The sequence below is a fragment of the Coregonus clupeaformis genome, chromosome 18, assembly GCF_020615455.1.
Source record: "Coregonus clupeaformis isolate EN_2021a chromosome 18, ASM2061545v1, whole genome shotgun sequence".
NCBI lineage: Eukaryota > Metazoa > Chordata > Actinopteri > Salmoniformes > Salmonidae > Coregonus > Coregonus clupeaformis.
This window is the reverse complement of record NC_059209.1, coordinates 40,086,424-40,105,578: the sequence shown is the minus strand read 5'-3', so window position 1 is coordinate 40,105,578 and position 19,155 is coordinate 40,086,424. Positions and strand designations below refer to the sequence as shown.

Below are 19,155 nucleotides of genomic sequence, written 5' to 3'. Positions count from 1 at the left end.
CAAGACTCTTCCTAGAGCTGGCCGCCCGGCCCAACTGAGCAATCGGGGGAGAAGGGCCTTGGTCAGGGAGGTGGCCAAGAACCCAATGGTCACTCTGACAGAGCTCTAGAGTTCCTCTGTGGAGATGGGAGAACCTTCCAGAAGGACAACGATCTCTGCAGCACTCCACCATGCAGGCCTTTATGGTAGAGTGGCCAGACAGAAGCCACTCCTCAGTAAAAGGCACATGACAGCCTGCTTGGAGTTTGCCAAAAGGCACCTAAAGACTCTCAGACCATGAGAAGCAAGATTCTCTGGTCTGATGAAACCAAGATTGAACTCTTTGGCCTGAATGCCAAGCTTCACGTCTGGATGAAACCTGGCACCATCCCTACGGTGAAGCATGGTGGTGGCAGCATCATGCTGTGGGGATGTTTTTCAGCGGCAGGGACTGGGAGACTAGTCAGGATCGAGGCAAAGATGAACGGAGCAAAGTACAGAGAGATCCTTGATGAAAACCTGCTCCAGAGCGCTCAGGAGAAGAATGGGAGAAACTCCCCAAATACAGGTGTGCCAAGCTTGTAGCGACATACCCAAGAAGACGTGATGCTGTAATTGCTGCTAAAAGTGTTTCAACAAAGTACTGAGTAAAGGGTCTGAATAGTTACAGTACCAGTCAAAAGTTTGGACACACCTACTCATTCAAGGGTTTTTCTTTATTTTTACTATTTTCTACATTGTAGAATAATAGTGAAGACATCAAAACTATGAAATAACACATATGGAATCATGTAGTAACCAAAAAAGTGTTAAACGAATCAAAATATATTTTAGATTTTAGATTCTTCGAAGTAGCTGCCTTGATGACAGCTTTTCACACTCTTGGCATTCTCTCAACCAGCTTCACCTGGAATGCTTTTCCAACAGTCTTGAAGGAGTTCCCACATACAGTGGGGAGAACAAGTATTTGATACACTGCCGATTTTGCAGGTTTTCCTACTTACAAAGCATGTAGAGATCTGTAATTGTTATCATAGGTACACTTCAACTGTGAGAGATGGAATCTAAAAATCCAGAAAATCACATTGTATGATTTTTAAGTAATACATTTGCATTTTATTGCATGACATAAGTATTTGATCACCTACCAACCAGTAAGAATTCTGGCTCTCACAGACCTGTTAGTTTTTCTTTAAGAAGCCCTCCTGTTCTCCACTCATTGCCTGTATTAACTGCACCTGTTTGAACTCGTTACCTGTATAAAAGACACCTGTCCACACACTCAATCAAACAGACTCCAACCTCTCCACAATGGCCAAGACCAGAGAGCTGTGTAAGGACATCAGGGATAAAATTGTAGACCTGCACAAGGCTGGGATGGGCTACAGGACAATAGGCAAGCAGCTCGGTGAGAAGGCAACAACTGTTGGCGCAATTATTAGAAAATGAAAGAAGTTCAAGATGACGGTCAATCACCCTTGGTCTGGGGCTCCATGCAAGATCTCACCTCGTGGGGCATCAATGATCATGAGGAAGGTGAGGGATCAGCCCAGAACTACACGGCAGGACCTGGTCAATGACCTGAAGAGAGCTGGGACCACAGTCTCAAAGAAAACCATTAGTAACACACTACACCGTCATGGATTAAAATCCTGCAGCACACGCAAGGTCCCCCTGCTCAAGCCAGTGCATGTCCAGGCCCGTCTGAAGTTTGCCAATGACCATCTGGATGATCCAGAGGAGGAATGGGAGAAGGTCATGTGGTCTGATGAGACAAAAATAGAGCTTTTTGGTCTAAACTCCACTCGCCGTGTTTGGAGGAAGAAGAAGGATGAGTACAACCCCAAGAACACCATCCCAACCGTGAAGCATGGAGGTGGAAACATCATTCTTTGGGGATGCTTTTCTGCAAAGGGGACAGGACGACTGCACCGTATTGAGGGGAGGATGGATGGGGCCATGTATCGCGAGATCTTGGCCAACAACATCCTTCCCTCAGTAAGAGCATTGAAGATGGGTCGTGGCTGGGTCTTCCAGCATGACAACGGCCCGAAACACACAGCCAGGGCAACTAAGGAGTGGCTCCGTAAGAAGCATCTCAAGGTCCTGGAGTGGCCTAGCCAGTCTCCAGACCTGAACCCAATAGAAAATCTTTGGAGGGAGCTGAAAGTCCGTATTGCCCAGCGACAGCCCCGAAACCTGAAGGATGTGGAGAAGGTCTGTATGGAGGAGTGGGCCAAAATCCCTGCTGCAGTGTGTGCAAACCTGGTCAAGACCTTTATCTCTGTATTGCAAACAAAGCTTTCTGTACCAAATTTTAAGTTCTGCTTTTCTGATGTATCAAATACTTATGTCATGCAATAAAATGCAAATTAATTACTTAAAAATCATACAATGTGATTTTCTGGATTTTGGTTTTAGATTCCGTCTCTCACAGTTGAAGTGTACCTATGATAAGAATTACAGACCTCTACATGCTTTGTAAGTAGGAAAACCTGCAAAATCGGCAGTGTATCAAATACTTGTTCTCCCCACTGTATGCTGAGCACTTGTTGGCTGCTTTTCCTTCACTCTGCGGTCCAACTCATCCCAAACCATCTCAAAGGGTGGCTACTTTGAAGAATCTCAAATATAAAATATATTTGTTTAACACTTTTTTTGGTTACTACATGATTCTATATGTGTTATTTCATAGTTTTGATGGTTTGGGATGAGTTGGACCGCAGAGTGAAGGAAAAGCAGCCAACAAGTGCTCAGCATATGTGGGAACTCCTTCAAGACTGTTGGAAAAGCATTCCAGGTGAAGCTGGTTGAGAGAATGCCAAGAGTGTGCAAAGCTGTCATCAAGGCAGCTACTTTGAAGAATCTAAAATCTAAAATATATTTTGACTTGTTTAACACTTTTTTGGTTACTACATGATTCCATATGTGTTATTTTATAGTTTTGATGTCTTCACTATTATTCTACAATGTAGAAAATAGTAAAAAATAAAGAAAAACCCTGGAATGAGTAGGTTTGTCCAAACTTTTGACTGGTACTGTATGAAAAAAAACTAAAAAGAAAAACATGTATGCACTCACTAACTGTAAGTCGCTCTGGATAAGAGCATCTGCTGAATGACTAAAATGTAAAATGTAAAAATGTACTGTACGTAAATGTGATATTTCAGATTGTATTATTTGTGAATTCACAAATACTTCTAAAAACCTGTTTTTGCTTTGTCATTATGGGGTATTGTGTGTAGATTGATGAGGGAAAAAAACAATTTAATCAATTTTAGAATAAGGCTGTAACGTAACAAAATGTGGAAAAAGTCAAGGGGTCTGAATACTTTCCGAAGGCACTGTATTTCATGTTGAAGACCTTTACTATGGACTAAGTGGACTATGAATGTGTGGGATCTAAGGTACTGGTGTCTAACTCATTCCACTGAGGGCCGAGCGGTTGCAGGTTTTCGCTCCTCCCTTGTACTTGATTGATGAATTGAGGTCACTGATTAGTAAGGAATTCCCCTGACCTGGTTGTCTAGGTCTTAATTGAAAGGAAAAACCAAACACCAGCAGACACTAGGCACTCCATGGAATGAGTTGACACCCCTGAAGTCTAAGGAATGCTGAGGCTTCAGCAATGATACTATACAGACTTATAGTTTGCATCCCAAATGGCACCCTATTTATTCCCTATAATAGTAAATTGTTTTGGCCCTGTTAAAAAGTAGCGCACTATATAGGGAATAGGGTGCCATTTGGGATGTTGACATAGTATGCACACTTAACCAACTACAGTCTTCTGACTTTACCACTGACCACCTGCGTGTGTGCACTCCTCCCTGTGTTTCAGTACTCCACCCACCTCCACCTGGCTGAGGACTGTATGAACCGCTATCAGGGCACCGTGGACAAGCTGTGTCGTGTGGAGCAGGTAACACAATGACCAGTGTTCCATGTTCAGTACCCTTCTCCTCAGATCAAAGACCAAAGACTATGAGACGCTTGAAAATGAAGACCAAAGAAGTTACAGGTGCTGATTGCTGACACCAATCGGCACATAGTGGACTTGTACAACTTGATGATATTTGTAGGTGCTCCAGTGAATTGGAGTACACTTGGTTTAAATAGGTACTCTGGGTATACACTGAGTGTACAAAACATTAAGGACACCTGCTCTTTCCATGACATAGACTGACCAGGTGAATCCAGGTGAAAGCTATGATCCCTCATTGATGTCACTCATTAAATCCACTTCAAGCAGTGTAGATGAAAGGGAGGAGACAGGTTAAAGAAGGATTTTCAAGCCTTGAGACAATTGAGACATGGATTGTGTATGTGTGCCATTCAGAGAGTGAATGGGCAAGACAAATGATTTAAGTGCTTTTGAACGGGGTATGGTAGTATTAGGTGCCAGGAGCACCGGTTTGTGTCAAAAACTGCAACTCTGCTGGGTTTTTCACACTCAACAGTGTATCAAGAATGGTCCACCACCCAAAGGACATCCAACCAACTTGACACAACTGTGGGAAGCATTGGCGTCAACATGGGCCAGCATTCCACAGGGATTCCACGTAGGGTCCATGCCCCGACAAATTGAGGCTGTTCTAATGGCAAATGGGGGTGGGGGGCAACTCAATATTAGGAAGGTGTTCTTAATGTTTTGTCCAGTCAGTGTATATCTAACCATCTAATTCACCCTGTGCCCCCCCCCCTGTCTTTGCCCCTTGCACTACCCCAGGACCTAGCGATGGGTACGGACGCAGAGGGGGAGAAGATCAAGGACCCCATGAGGGCCATCGTGCCCGTCCTGCTGGACAAAGACGTCACCGTCTTTGACAAGATTCGCATCATCCTCCTCTATATCTTCATGAAGAACGGTAATAAATCCCTTTTCTGAGTGTCTGTAGTTTACTATGTACATTACTATGTACTAATACATAGTTTCCCAAACTCTGTCCCAGGGACACCCAAGGGGAGCACGTTTTGGTTTTTGCCCAACCACTACACAGCTGATTCAAATAATCAACTAATTATCAAGCGTTGATTTGGGTGTGTGCATGTTTCTGTGCATACTTTCAAATGTGTGTGTGTGTGTTTTCGGTGCATGTGTCCATGTCTGTGTTTGTGCATGTGTCAGGTGTTTCGGAGGAGAACCTGTGTAAGCTCCTCCAGCATGCTAACATCCCTCCCGAGGACAGTGACATCATCTCCAACATGGCCCATATGGGCATGCCCATCATCTCAGAGGTGAGCTCCTATAGGAACATAGTAACACCAGGACCTGTATTCATTAGGCACCGAGCGGAAGAAAACTGACTGAAACAGGGAGGTACTACAAACTAATTTGTCCAATAAGAAACACTTGTTTTTATTTTCTGTTGCAAAACGTTTTTTTTGCTACATTGTGCCCTAATGAATATGAACCATTGTGGAACCATCTCACAACTCTCTCACACAATGGAGTAGAACCACTTTAGCATGTGGATTGGGGATCCATCTTTGAAAAGTGGCATAAATAAGATATCCTCAGTGATTATATGCTGTCTGTGTCCAACTGAAGAGTATTTGAGTGCATCAGTCATCTACTCTAAGCACTTTGAGATTCCTTATGTAATGAGAAGCATTCCTAATCAAATTATTATTATTATTATTATTATTATTATTATTATTATTTTCTAGGGGAACCCGGCCCGCAAGGTGAAGAAGACTGACCGGAAGGAGAGAGTGAGTGAGCAGACATACCAGCTCTCCCGATGGACCCCTCTTATCAAGGACATCTTGGAGGCAAGTCCAGTCTGCTATCCTAGACCGTTATACATTGGATTTGATTAGAAAGTAGGATCTATCCTAGTAGTTTAGTGTGGGTGGATACTAAGTTAAGACTAACAGGAAAATAGTGGTATCTAGCTTTTACAGTTAGGGTTGAGCCGGGGTGTGGACATGAAGCTAAGGTTAGGGAGCCGGGGTGTGGACATGAAGCTAAGGTTAGGGTTGAGCCGGGGTGTGGACATGAAGCTAAGGTTAGGGTTGAGCCGGGGTGTGGACATGAAGCTAAGGTTAGGGTTGAGCCGGGGTGTGGACATTGGGTTAGGGTTAGGTTTGAGCCGGGGTATGGACATGAAGCTAAGGTTAGGGTTGAACCAGGGTGTGGACATGAAGCTAGGTTTAGTCCACTGACTCCATTTTGTTTCTCTACAGGATGCTATTGAGGACAAACTGGATCCAAAGCAGTACCCCTACATCTCCCAACGCACTGCCTCCACCCACTCCAGCGCTCCATCAAGGTATGAAGATTAACTATGTTAATTTTACATCCCCTCTGTAGTCTGTCACTTCTGAGTTTCCAATGACTTACTGGAATTATTCATTTTAGCTTCTAGTGGAGGTAGGAACGGCCTCAATATATCCCAATACTTTGGTTTGAATGTCGGCAACACTTTAATTGGATAGTCCATCTGTTCTACACTCCACAAACTGTCAACAGGCTAACAGTAACATGTCAACTGCATGTCTGTTGACTTTCAACAAGAAAGTGGCTGTAGTCCATCCACAGATGTTTAACCAACTGTCAGTAGACTATTATCAACATCTCACCAGCTATCTTCAACCTTTCAGTAGCATCTTAACAGTATATCTCATCATAGATGGACTATCCATATAAAGTGTTACTTGAATGTCCTGCCCTCTCATTGCAGTGCCCGGTACGGTAACTGGCACAAGAACAAGGGCCCCACAGAGATGAAGACGGGTCCTCGGGTCATCGTCTTCATCATCGGAGGCATGACCTTTAGCGAGATGCGCTGCGTCTACGAAGTCACACAGGCCAATGGCAAATGGGAGGCCATCATTGGTGAGTTGGCAGCATGCGTGGGGTAAAATGCCATGGTCACAACTGTATGTCCGACATAGAATGCACTCTATGCCGGACTTGAGAATTATACTCATTGCACCACGTAGCCCTTCTATGTACATTCTACCTGGATATACATTCTAGGCCTAGTAGGAAGCAGGCATAGGGTGTACAATCAGAACTTTATTGCAGGGAAAAAGGAGACATCTACTCCATCTACATATCCTGAATCATCCTGGCATGGCGATACTTAGGAACTGTGGAAATCATTAGAATATACTGTTGAAATCCTACAGTGAGGGAAAAAAGTATTTGATCCCCTGCTGATTTTGTACGTTTGCCCACTGACAAAGAAATGATCAGTCTATAATTTTAATGGTAGGTTTATTTGAACAGTGAGAGACAGAATAACAACAAAAAAATCCAGAAAAACGCATGTCAAAAATGTTATAAATTGATTTGCATTTTAATGAGGGAAATAAGTATTTGACCCCCTCCCAATCAGAAAGATTTCTGGCTCCCAGGTGTCTTTTATACAGGTAACGAGCTGAGATTAGGAGCACACTCTTAAAAGGAGTGCTTCTAATCTCAGCTTGTTACCTTTATAAAAGACACCTGTCCACAGAAGCAATCAATCAATCAGATTCCAAACTCTCCACCATGGCCAAGACCAAAGAGCTCTCCAAGGATGTCAGGGACAAGATTGTAGACCTACACAAGGCTGGAATGGGCTGCAAGACCATCGCCAAGCAGCTTGGTGAGAAGGTGACAACAGGTGGTGCGAATATTCACAAATGGAAGAAACACAAAAGAACTGTCAATCTCCCTCGGCCTGGGGCTCCATGCAAGATCTCACCTCGTGGAGTTGCAATGATCATGAGAACGGTGAGGAATCAGCCCAGAACTACACGTGAGGATCTTGTCAATGATCTCAAGGCAGCTGGGACCATAGTCACCAAGAAAACAATTGGTAACACACTATGCCGTGAAGGACTGAAATCCTGCAGCGCACGCAAGGTCCCCCTGCTCAAGAAAGCACATATACAGGCTCGTCTGTAGTTTGCCAATGAACATCTGAATGATTCAGAGGAGAACTGGGTGAAAGTGTTGTGGTCAGATGAGACCAAAATCGAGCTCTTTGGCATTACCTCAACTCGCCGTGTTTGGAGGAGGAGGAATGCTGCCTATGACCCCAAGAACACCATCCCCACCGTCAAACATGGAGGTGGAAACATTATGCTTTGGGGGTGTTTTTCTGCGAAGGGGACAGGACAACTTCACCGCATCAAAGGGACGATGGACAGGGCCACGTACCGTCAAATCTTGGGTGAGAACCTCCTTCCCTCAGCCAGGGCATTGAAAATGGGTCGTGGATGGGTATTCCAGCATGACAATGACCCAAAACACACGGCCAAGGCAACAAAGGAGTGGCTCAAGAAGAAGCACATTAAGGTCCTGGAGTGGCCTAGCCAGTCTCCAGACCTTAATCCCATAGAAAATCTGTGGAGGGAGCTGAAGGTTCAAGTTGCCAAACGTCAGCCTCGAAACCTTAATGACTTGGAGAAGATCTGCAAAAAGGAGTGGGACAAAATCCCTCCTGAGATGTGTGCAAACCTGGTGGCCAACTACAAGAAATGTCTGACCTCTGTGATTGCCAACAAGGGTTTTGCCACCAAGTGCTAAGTCATTTTTTGCAGAGGGGTCAAATACTTATTTCCCTCATTAAAATGCAAAATCTATTGATAACATTTTTGACATGCGTTTTTCTGGATTTTGTTGTTGTTATTCTGTCTCTCACTGTTCAAATAAACCTACCATTCAAATTATAGACTGATCATGTCTTTGTCAGTGGGCAAACATACAAAATCAGCAGGTGATCAAATACTTTTTTCCCTACACTGTATAGTTCTATTCCACTGTGGCGGACTCAGCTGCTGCTGGATGGAATCTGCTTTGTGTGCTCAGATCAGATCAGATCGTGTTTTTGAGAAAGCATCAGAGACTGGATGTATGTGCTGTTGTGACAACAGGGAATGGATACCATGCAGGGTCAGGCACAGGACACAGTCGTACCCCTGCACATCGACTCAGTACTGGTACTCCCTGTATATAGCCATGTTATTACCTCGTATCCCTGCACGTCAACTCAGTACTGGTACTCCCTGTATATAGCCATGTTATTACCTCGTACCCCTGCACATCGACTCAGTACTGGTACTCCCTGTATATAGCCATGTTATTACCTCGTACCCCTGAACATCGACTCGGTATTGGTACTCCCTGTATATAGCCATGTTATTACCTCGTACCCCTGCTCATCGACTCGGTACTGGTACTCCCTGTATATAGCCAAGTTATTACCTGGTACTCCCTGTATATAGCCATGTTATTACCTGGTACTCCATGTATTTTAGCCATGTTATTACCTTGTACTTCCGGTATATAGCCATGTTATTACCTGGTACTCCCTGTATATAGCCAGTGGTGGAAAAGGTACTTAATTGTCATACTTGAGTAAAAGTAATGATACCTTAATAGAAAATGTCTCAAGTAAAAGTGAAAGTCACCCAGTAAAATACTACTTGAGTAAAAGTCTAAAAGTATTTGGTTTTAAATATACTTAAGTATCAAAAGTAAATGGAATTGCTCAAATGTACTTAAGTATCAAAAGTAAAAGTATAAACCATTTCAAATTTACATTTACATTTACATTTACGTCATTTAGCAGACGCTCTTATCCAGAGCGACTTACAAATTGGTGCATTCACCTTATAGCCAGTGGGATAACCACTTTACAAATTATTATTATATATATATATTTTTTTTTTGAGGGGGGGGGTAAGGGGGGTTAGAATGATTACTTTATCCTATCCCAGGTGTTCCTTAAAGAGGTGGGGTTTCAAATGTCTCCGGAAGGTGTTGAGTGACTCCGCTGTCCTGGCGTCGTGAGGGAGCTTGTTCCACCATTGGGGTGCCAGAGCAGCGAACAGTTTTGACTGGGCTGAGCGGGAACTGTGCTTCAGCAGCGGTAGGGGAGCCAGCAGGCCAGAGGTGGATGAACGCAATGCCCTCGTTTGGGTGTAGGGACTGATCAGAGCCTGAAGGTACAGAGGTGCCGTTCCCCTCACAGCTCCGTAGGCAAGCACCATGGTCTTGTAGCAGATGCGAGCTTCAACTGGAAGCCAATGTAGTGTGCGGAGGAGCGGGGTGACGTGAGAGAACTTGGGAAGGTTGAACACCAGACGGGCTGCGGCATTCTGGATGAGTTGTAGGGGTTTAATGGCACAGGCAGGGAGCCCAGCCAACAGCGAGTTGCAGTAATCCAGACGGGAGATGACAAGTGCCTGGATTAGGACCTGTGCCGCTTCCTGTGTAAGGCAGGGTCGTACTCTCCGAATGTTGTAGAGCATGAACCTACAGGATCGGGTCACCGCCTTGATGTTAGCGGAGAACGACAGGGTGTTGTCCAGGGTCACGCCAAGGCTCTTCGCACTCTGGGAGGAGGACACAACGGAGTTGTCAACCGTGATGGCGAGATCATGGAACGGGCAGTCCTTCCCCGGGAGGAAGAGCAGCTCCGTCTTGCCAAGGTTCAGCTTGAGGTGGTGATCCGTCATCCATAGTGATATGTCTGCCAGACATGCAGAGATGCGATTCGCCACCTGGTTATCAGAAGGGGGAAAGGAGAAGATTAGTTGTGTGTCGTCTGCGTAGCAATGATAGGAGAGGCCATGTGAGGATATGACAGAGCCAAGTGACTTGGTGTATAGCGAGAATAGGAGAGGGCCTAGAACTGAGCCCTGGGGGACACCAGTGGTGAGAGCACGTGGTGCGGAGACAGCTTCTCGCCACGCCACTTGGTAGGAGCGACCGGTCAGGTAGGACGCAATCCAAGAGTGAGCCGCGCCGGAGATGCCCAGCTTGGAGAGGGTGGAGAGGAGGATCTGATGGTTCACAGTATCAAAGGCAGAAGACAGGTCTAGAAGGACAAGAGCAGAGGAGAGAGAGTTAGCTTTAGCAGTGCGGAGAGCCTCCGTGACACAGAGAAGAGCAGTCTTAGTTGAATGACCAGTCTTGAAACCTGACTGGTTTGGATCAAGAAGGTAATTCTGAGAGAGATAGCAAGAGAGTTGGCTAAAGACGGCACGCTCAATAGTTTTGGAGAGAAAAGAAAGAAGGGATACTGGGTCAAAATCATGTATAGTAACCCTAGGTGTAAAATAGTAAATAATGGCTATTTCTCAGAAAGTTTCAAACTGTCAAGAGGAGTGAAACAAGGTTGTCCACTATCGGCATATCTATTTATTGTGGCCATCGAGATGTTAGCTATTAAAATCAGATCCAATAATAATATCAGAGGATTAGAAATACAGGGCTTAAAAACAAAGGTGTCATTGTACGCAGATGATTCATGTTTTCTTTTAGATCCACAACTAGAATCCCTCCACAGCCTCATAGAGGATCTAGATACATTTTCTAACCTCTCTGGATTAAAACCAAATTATGACAAATGTACTATATTACGTATTGGATCACTAAAAAATACAATTTTTACATTACCATGTAGTTTACCAATAAAATGGTCTGATGGTGATGTGGATATACTCGGAATACATATCCCAAAGGAAATAAATGATCTCACTTCAATAAATTTTAATAGAAAGTTAGCAAAAATAGATAAGATCTTACTACCATGGAAAGGAAAATACCTGTCAATTTGTGGAAAAATCACCCTGATTAACTCTTTAGTATTATCCCAGTTTACCTATTTGCTTATGGTCTTGCCTACGCCCTAGCAAACAGTTTTTTAAATTATATGAGAAAAAAATATTCAATTTTATTTGGAACGGCAAGCCAGACAAAATTAAAAGAGCATATTTATATAATGAATATGAATTCAAGGACAGAAATTATTAAATATTAAAGCATTAGACCTATCACTAAAATCTTCAGTCATCCAAAAGTTATACTTAAATCCGAACTGGTTCTCAAGCAAATTAGTAAGATTGTCTCACCCACTGTTCAAGAAAGGCCTTTTTCCCTTTATTCAGATTACAACCTCTCACTTTCAGTTATTTGAAAAGGAAATAATCTCCCAAATGTCACTATTTCTAAAACAAGCCATAGAAAGTTGGTTGCAATTTCAATTTAATCCTCCAGAAACGACAGAACAAATAATGCAACAAATATTGTGGTTAAATTCAAATATACTAATTGACAAAAAACCTTTATTTTTTGACAGAATGTTTAAAAAAGGTATAATCTTCGTAAATGATATCATCGGTAGGACTGGTGGAGTTATGTCGCACATGCAGCTAACAAAAACATATGGAAATGTCTGCTCTACCCAAAATTACAACCAAATAATTGCAGCCTTACCGCAAAAGTGGAAGAGGAAAGTTGAAGGGGGAGAAAGTAAGGAACTTGTCTGTCGGCCTTGCATTAAAGAACATAATTGGTTAAGGAAAACTGTGATAAATAAAAAAGTATATCAGTTTCACTTAAGGACCAAAGGATTGACAGCAGTCCCATATAGATTGCAAAATAGTTGGGAAGAGATCTTTGACGTACCGATCCCATGGCATAGTGTTTATGAACTGACACGCAAAACGACACCGGATTCAAAAATTAGAATCTTTCAATTTAAATTATTATATAAAATTCTTGCTACCAATAGAATGTTATTTATATGGGGGATACAATCTTCCCAGCTCTGCAGATTTTGCTGTGAAGAGATAGAATCATTAGATCATTTGTTTTGGTTCTGTCCATTTGTAGCTTGTTTTTTGGACACAGGTCCAGGAATGGCTAAAGGATTGCAATATTTACCTGGAACTAACCTTGCAGATAGCATTACTGGGTGATCTGAAAAGTCATAGTCAATCAATCAATAATATAATAATACTTTTAGCAAAAATGTTTATTTTTAATTCACAATCTGTAGAAGCAATGAGAATAGAAAGGTTCAGAACTTTTGTAAAACATCACAGTATGGTTGAAATATATATGGCAAATAGAAATCCTATATGGATGGTGTTAAGAGATAGATGGGAGGTATTGAATAGAGTTGAAGGATGGGACTAATAACAAATAACAACAAATAATAACAAAGATAGCTAATAATGTAAGCATACTGTGTCCATAATAAGTATATAGGTTGTATGTTGGGAGCTTTTGGGAAAGAGCACAGTTAGAAAGATATGGCATTTAGAAGCAAACCGGATGGACATCATGAAAATGATCGGAGAGGTTGAGAGTAGAAGAAGTTTAGGAGCAAAAAATAAATATATATATATATATATATATATATATATAGATAGATATAGAATTATTGTAAAATTAACTCTGTCTATAAGGTGTAGATAGTAAGTATAGACCGGAAGTAGAGGCCTGGGCGTTGTTGTTCACTAATTTACTCCAAGTAGGGAAAGGATGGTGGGGTTGAAAAGTAATAAAGGGGAATATATATATAAAAAAAAAAAAAAAAAAAAAAAAAAAGAAGGGATACTGGTCTGTAGTTGTTGACATCAGAGGGATCGAGTGTTGGTTTTTTGAGAAGGGGTGCAACTCTCGCTTATATTAAGCAAACCAGACGGCACCAATTTATTTTATTTTATTATTGACGGATAGCCAGGGGCACACTCCAACACTCAGACATAATTTACAAACAAAGCATTTGTGTTTAGTGAGTCTGCCAGATCAGAGGCAGAAGGCATAACCAGGGATGTTCTCTTGATAAGTATGTGAATTGGACCATTTTCCTGTCAAATTGTAACGAGTACTTTTGGGTGTCAGGGAAAATGTATGGAGTAAAACATTTTTTTATTTTTTTTGGAATGTAGTGAAGTAAAAGTCAAAGTTGGCAAAAATTTAAATAGTAAAGTAAAGTACAGATACCCCAAAAACTACTTAAGTAGTACTTTAAAGTATTTTTACTTAAGTACTTTACACCACTGTATATAGCCATGCTATTACCTGGTACTCCCTGTATATAGCCATGCTATTACCTGGTACTCCCTGTATATAGCCATGTTATTACCTGGTACTCCATGTATATAGCCATGTTATTACTTGGTACTCCCTGTATATAGCCATGTTATTACCTGGTACTCCCTGTATATAGCCATGTTATTACCTGGTATTCCCTGTATATAGCCATGTTATTACCTGGTACTCCCTGTATATAGCCATAATATTTTTACTCGTTATTGTTATTAACTGTATATTTATTCCTTGTGTCACTATAAAAAATATATATACAGTACCAGTGAAAATGTTGGACACACCTACTCATTCAAGGGTTTTTCTTTATTTTTACTACTTTCTACATTGTAGAATATTAGTGAAGACATCAAAACTATGAAATAACACATATGGAATCATGTAGTAACCAAAAAAGTGTTAAACGAATCAAAATATATTTGACAATCTTGGCATTCTTTCAACCAGCTTCACCTGGAATGCTTTTCCAACAGTCTTGAAGGAATTCCCACATATGCTGAGCACTTGTTGGGTGCTTTTCCTTCACTCTGCCGTCCGACTCATCCCAAACCATCTCAATTGGGTTGAGGTCGGGGGATTGTGGAGGCCAGGTCATCTGATGCAGCACTCCATCAATCAATCAATTTCAATCAATTTTATTTTATATAGCCCTTCTTACATCAGCTAATATCTCGAAGTGCTGTACAGAAACCCAGCCTAAAACCCCAAACAGCTAGTAATGCAGGTGTAGAAGCACGGTGGCTAGGAAAAACTCCCTAGAAAGGCAAAACCTAGGAAGAAACCTAGAGAGGAACCAGGCTATGAGGGGTGGCCAGTCCTCTTCTGGCTGTGCCGGGTGGAGATTATAACAGAACCATGCCAAGATGTTCAAAAATGTTCATAAGTGACAAGCATGGTCAAATAATAATCAGGAATAAATCTCAGTTGGCTTTTCATAGCCGATCATTAGAGTTTAAAACAGCAGGTCTGGGACAGGTAGGGGTTCCATAACCGCAGGCAGAACAGTTTAAACTGGAATAGCAGCAAGGCCAGGCGGACTGGGGACAGCAAGGAGTCACCACGGCCGGTAGTCCCGACGTATGGTCCTAGGGCTCAGGTCTCTCAGTTGGCTTTTCATAGCCGATCATTTAGAGTTGAAAACAGCAGGTCTGGGACAGGTAGGGGTTTCGTAGCCGCAGGCAGAACAGTTGAAACTGGAATAGCAGCAAGGCCAGGCGGACTGGGGACAGCAAGGTGTCATCATGCCCGGTAGTCCTGACGTATGGTCCTAGGGCTCAGGTTCTCAGAGAGAAAGAGAGAACGAGAGAATTAGAGAGAGCATACTTAAATTCACACAGGACACTGGATAAGACAGGAGAAGTACTCCAGGTATAACCAACTAACCCCAGCCCCCCGACACATAAACTACTGCAGCATAAATACTGGAGGCTGAGACAGGAGCGGTCCGGAGACACTGTGGCCCCATCCGAAGAAACCCCGGACAGGGCCAAACAGGAAGGATATAACCCCACCCACTCCGCCAAAGCACAGCCCCCGCACCACTAGAGGGATATCCCCAACCACCAACTTACAATCCTGAGACAAGGCCGAGTATAGCCCACAGAGGTCTCCACCACAGCACAAACCAAGGGGGGCGCCAACCCAGACAGGAAGATCACGTCAGTAACTCAACCCACTCAAGTGACGCACCCCTCCCAGGGACGGCATGAAAGAGCACCAGCAAGCCAGTGACTCAGCCCCTGCAACAGGGTTAGAGGCAGAGAACCCCAGTGGAGAGGGGAACCGGCCCGGCAGAGACAGCAAGGGGCTGTTCGTTGCTCCAGCCTTTCCGTTCACCTTCACACTCCTGGGCCAGACTACACTCAATCATATGACCTACTGAAGAGATAAGTCTTCAGTAAAGACTTAAAGGTTGAGACCGAGTCTGCGTCTCTCACATGGGTAGGCAGACTGTTCCATAAAAATGGAGATCTATAGGAGAAAGCCCTGCCTCCCGCTGTTTGCTTAGAAATTCTAGGGACAATTAGGAGGCCTGCGTCTTGTGACCGTAGCGTACGTATTGGTATGTATGGCAGGACCAACTCGGAAAGATAGGTAGGAGCAAGCCCATGTAACGCTTTATAGGTTAACAGTAAAACCTTGAAATCAGCCCTTGCCTTAACAGGAAGCCAGTGTAGGGAAGCTAGCACTGGAGTAATATGATCAAATTTCTTGGTTCTAGTCAGGATTCTAGCAGCCGTATTTAGCACTAACTGAAGTTTATTTAGTGCTTTATCCGGGTAGCCGGAAAATAGAGCATTGCAGTAGTCTAATCTAGAAGTAACAAATGCATGGATTAATTTTTCTGCATCATTTTTGGACAGAAAATTTCTGATTTTTGCAATGTTACGTAGATGGAAAAAAGCTGTCCTTGAAACAGTCTTGATATGTTCGTCAAAAGAGAGATCAGGGTCAAGAGTAACGCCTAGGTCCTTCACAGTTTTATTTGAGACGACTTTACAACCATCAAGATGAATTGTCAGATTTAACAGAAGATCTCTTTGTTTCTTGGGACCTAGTACAAGCATCTCTGTTTTGTCCGAGTTTAAAAGTAAAAAGTTTTCAGCCATCCACTTCCTTATGTCTGAAACACAGGCTTCTAGCGAGGGCAATTTTGGGGCTTCACCATGCTTCATTGAAATGTACAGCTGTGTGTCATCCGCATAGCAGTGAAAGTTAACATTATGTTTTCGAATAACATCCCCAAGAGGTAAAATATATAGTGAAAACAATAGTGGTCCTAAACGGAACCTTGAGGAACACCGAAATGTACAGTTGATTTGTCGGAGGACAGACCATTCACAGAGACAAACTGATATCTTTCCGACAGGTAGGATCTAAACCAGGCCAGAACTTGTCCGTGTAGACCAATTTGGGTTTCCAGTCTCTCCAAAAGAATGTGGTGATCGATGGTGTCAAAGGCAGCACTAAGGTCTAGTAGCACGAGGACAGATGCAGAGCCTCGGTCTGACGCCATTAAAAGGTCATTTACCACCTTCACAAGTGCAGTCTCAGTGCTATGATGGGGTCTAAAACCAGACTGAAGCATTTCGTATACATTGTTTGTCTTCAGAAAGGCAGTGAGTTGCTGCGCAACAGCTTTTTCTAAAATTTTTGAGAGGAATGGAAGATTCGATATAGGCCGATAGTTTTTTATATTTTCCGGGTCAAGGTTTGGCTTTTTCAAGAGAGGCTTTATCACTGCCACTTTTAGTGAGTTTGGTACACATCCGGTGGATAGAGAGCTGTTTATTATGTTCAACATAGGAGGGCCAAGCACAGGAAGCAGCTCCTTCAGCAGTTTAGTAGGAATAGGATCCAGTATGCAGCTTGAAGGTTTAGAGGCCATGATTATTTTCATCATTGTGTCAAGAGATATAGTACTAAAACACTTAAGTGTCTCTCCCGATCCCAGGCCCTCGCAGAGCTGTGCAGATCCAGGACAGCTAAGCCCTGGAGGAATACGCAGATTCAAAGAGGAGTCCGTAATTTGCTTTCTAATGGTCATGATCTTTTCCTCAAAGAAGTTCATGAATTTATCACTGCTGAAGTGAAAACCATCCTCTCTTGGGGAATGCTGCTTTTTAGTTAGCTTTGCAACAGTATCAAAAAGAAATTTTGGATTGTTCTTATTTTCCTCGATTAATTTGGAAAAGTAGGATGATCGAGCAGCAGTGAGGGCTCTTCGGTACTGCACGGTACTGTCTTTCCAAGCTAGTCGGAAGACTTCCAGTTTGGTGTGGCGCCATTTCCGTTCCAATTTCCTGGAAGCTTGCTTCAAAGCTCGGGTATTTTCTGTATACCAGGGAGCTAGTTTCTTATGACAAATGTTTTTCGTTTTTAGGGGTGCAACTGCATCTAGGGTATTGCGCAAGGTTAAATTGAGTTCCTCAGTTAAGTGGTTAACTGATTTTTGTCCTCTGACGTCCTTGGGTAGGCAGAAGGAGTCTGGAAGGGCATCAATGAATTTTTGTGTTGTCTGAGAATTTATAGCACGACTTTTGATGCTCCTTGGTTGGGGTCTGAGCAGATTATTTGTTGCGATTGCAAACGTAATAAAATGGTGGTCCGATAGTCCAGGATTTTGTGGAAAAACATTAAGATCTACAACATTTATTCCATGGGACAAAACTAGGTCCAGAGTATGACTGTGGCAGTGAGTAGGTCCAGAGACATGTTGGACAAAACCCACTGAGTCGATAATGGCTCCGAAAGACTTTTGGAGTGGGTCTGTGGACTTCTCCATGTGAATATTAAAATCACCAAAAATTAGAATATGATCTGCTATGACTACAAGGTCTGATAGGAATTCAGGAAACTCAGAGAGGAACGCTGTATATGGCCCAGGAGGCCTGTAAACAGTAGCTATAAAAAGTGATTGAGTAGGCTGCATAGATTTCATGACTAGAAGCTCGAAAGATGAAAACGTCATTTTTTTTTTTTTTTGTAAATTGAAATTTGCTATCGTAAATGTTAGCAACACCTCCGCCTTTGCGGGATGCACGGGGAATATGGTCACTAGTGTAACCAGGAGGTGAGGCCTCATTTAACACAGCAAATTCATCAGGCTTAAGCCATGTTTCAGTCAGGCCAATCACATCAAGATTATGATCAGTGATTAGTTCATTGACTATGACTGCCTTTGAAGTGAGGGATCTAACATTAAGTAACCCTATTTTGAGATGTGAGGTATCACGATCTCTTTCAATAATGGCAGGAATGGAGGAGGTCTTTATCCTAATAAGATTGCTAGGGTGAACACCACCATGTTTAGTTTTGCCCAACCTAGGTCGAGGCACAGACACAGTCTCAATGGGTATGGCTGAGCTGACTACACTGACTATGCTATTGGCAGACTCCACTAAGCTGGCATCACTCTCCATCTTGGTAAAATAGCCCTTACACAGCCTGGAGGTGTGTTGGGTCATTGTCCTGTTAAAAGACAAATGATAGTCCTACAGCCTGGAGGTGTGTTGGGTCATTGTCCTGTTAAAAGAGAAATTATAGTCCCACTAAGCCCAAACCAGATGGGATGGCGTATCGCTGCAGAATGCTGTGCTTGCCATGCTGGTTAAGTGTGCCTTGAATTCTAAATAAATCACAGACAGGGTCACAAGCAAAGCACCCCCACACCATAAGACCTCCTTCTCCATGCATTACGGTGGGAACTACACATGCAGAGATCATCCGTTCACCCACACCGCGTCTCACAATGACACAGCGGTTGGAACCCAAAATCTCAAATTTGGACTCCAGACCAAAGGACACATTTCCACCTGTCTAATGTCCATTGC

The 19,155-nt window shown here is 43.0% G+C and overlaps 1 protein-coding gene across 2 annotated transcripts in view; it reads left to right on the top strand.

Annotated features, from left to right (window-relative positions):
• Positions 1-19,155, top strand: part of LOC121581908 (syntaxin-binding protein 1-like) — a 45,076-nt gene that overhangs the window by 20,575 nt on the left and 5,346 nt on the right. For both annotated transcript variants that reach the window (XM_045226865.1, XM_045226864.1), the window contains exons 13-18: positions 3,821-3,901; positions 4,709-4,847; positions 5,108-5,217; positions 5,650-5,754; positions 6,169-6,254; positions 6,666-6,820. In XM_045226865.1, coding sequence (XP_045082800.1) covers positions 3,821-3,901; positions 4,709-4,847; positions 5,108-5,217; positions 5,650-5,754; positions 6,169-6,254; positions 6,666-6,820 — 676 coding nt within the window. The remainder of the gene's footprint in view (positions 1-3,820; positions 3,902-4,708; positions 4,848-5,107; positions 5,218-5,649; positions 5,755-6,168; positions 6,255-6,665; positions 6,821-19,155) is intronic.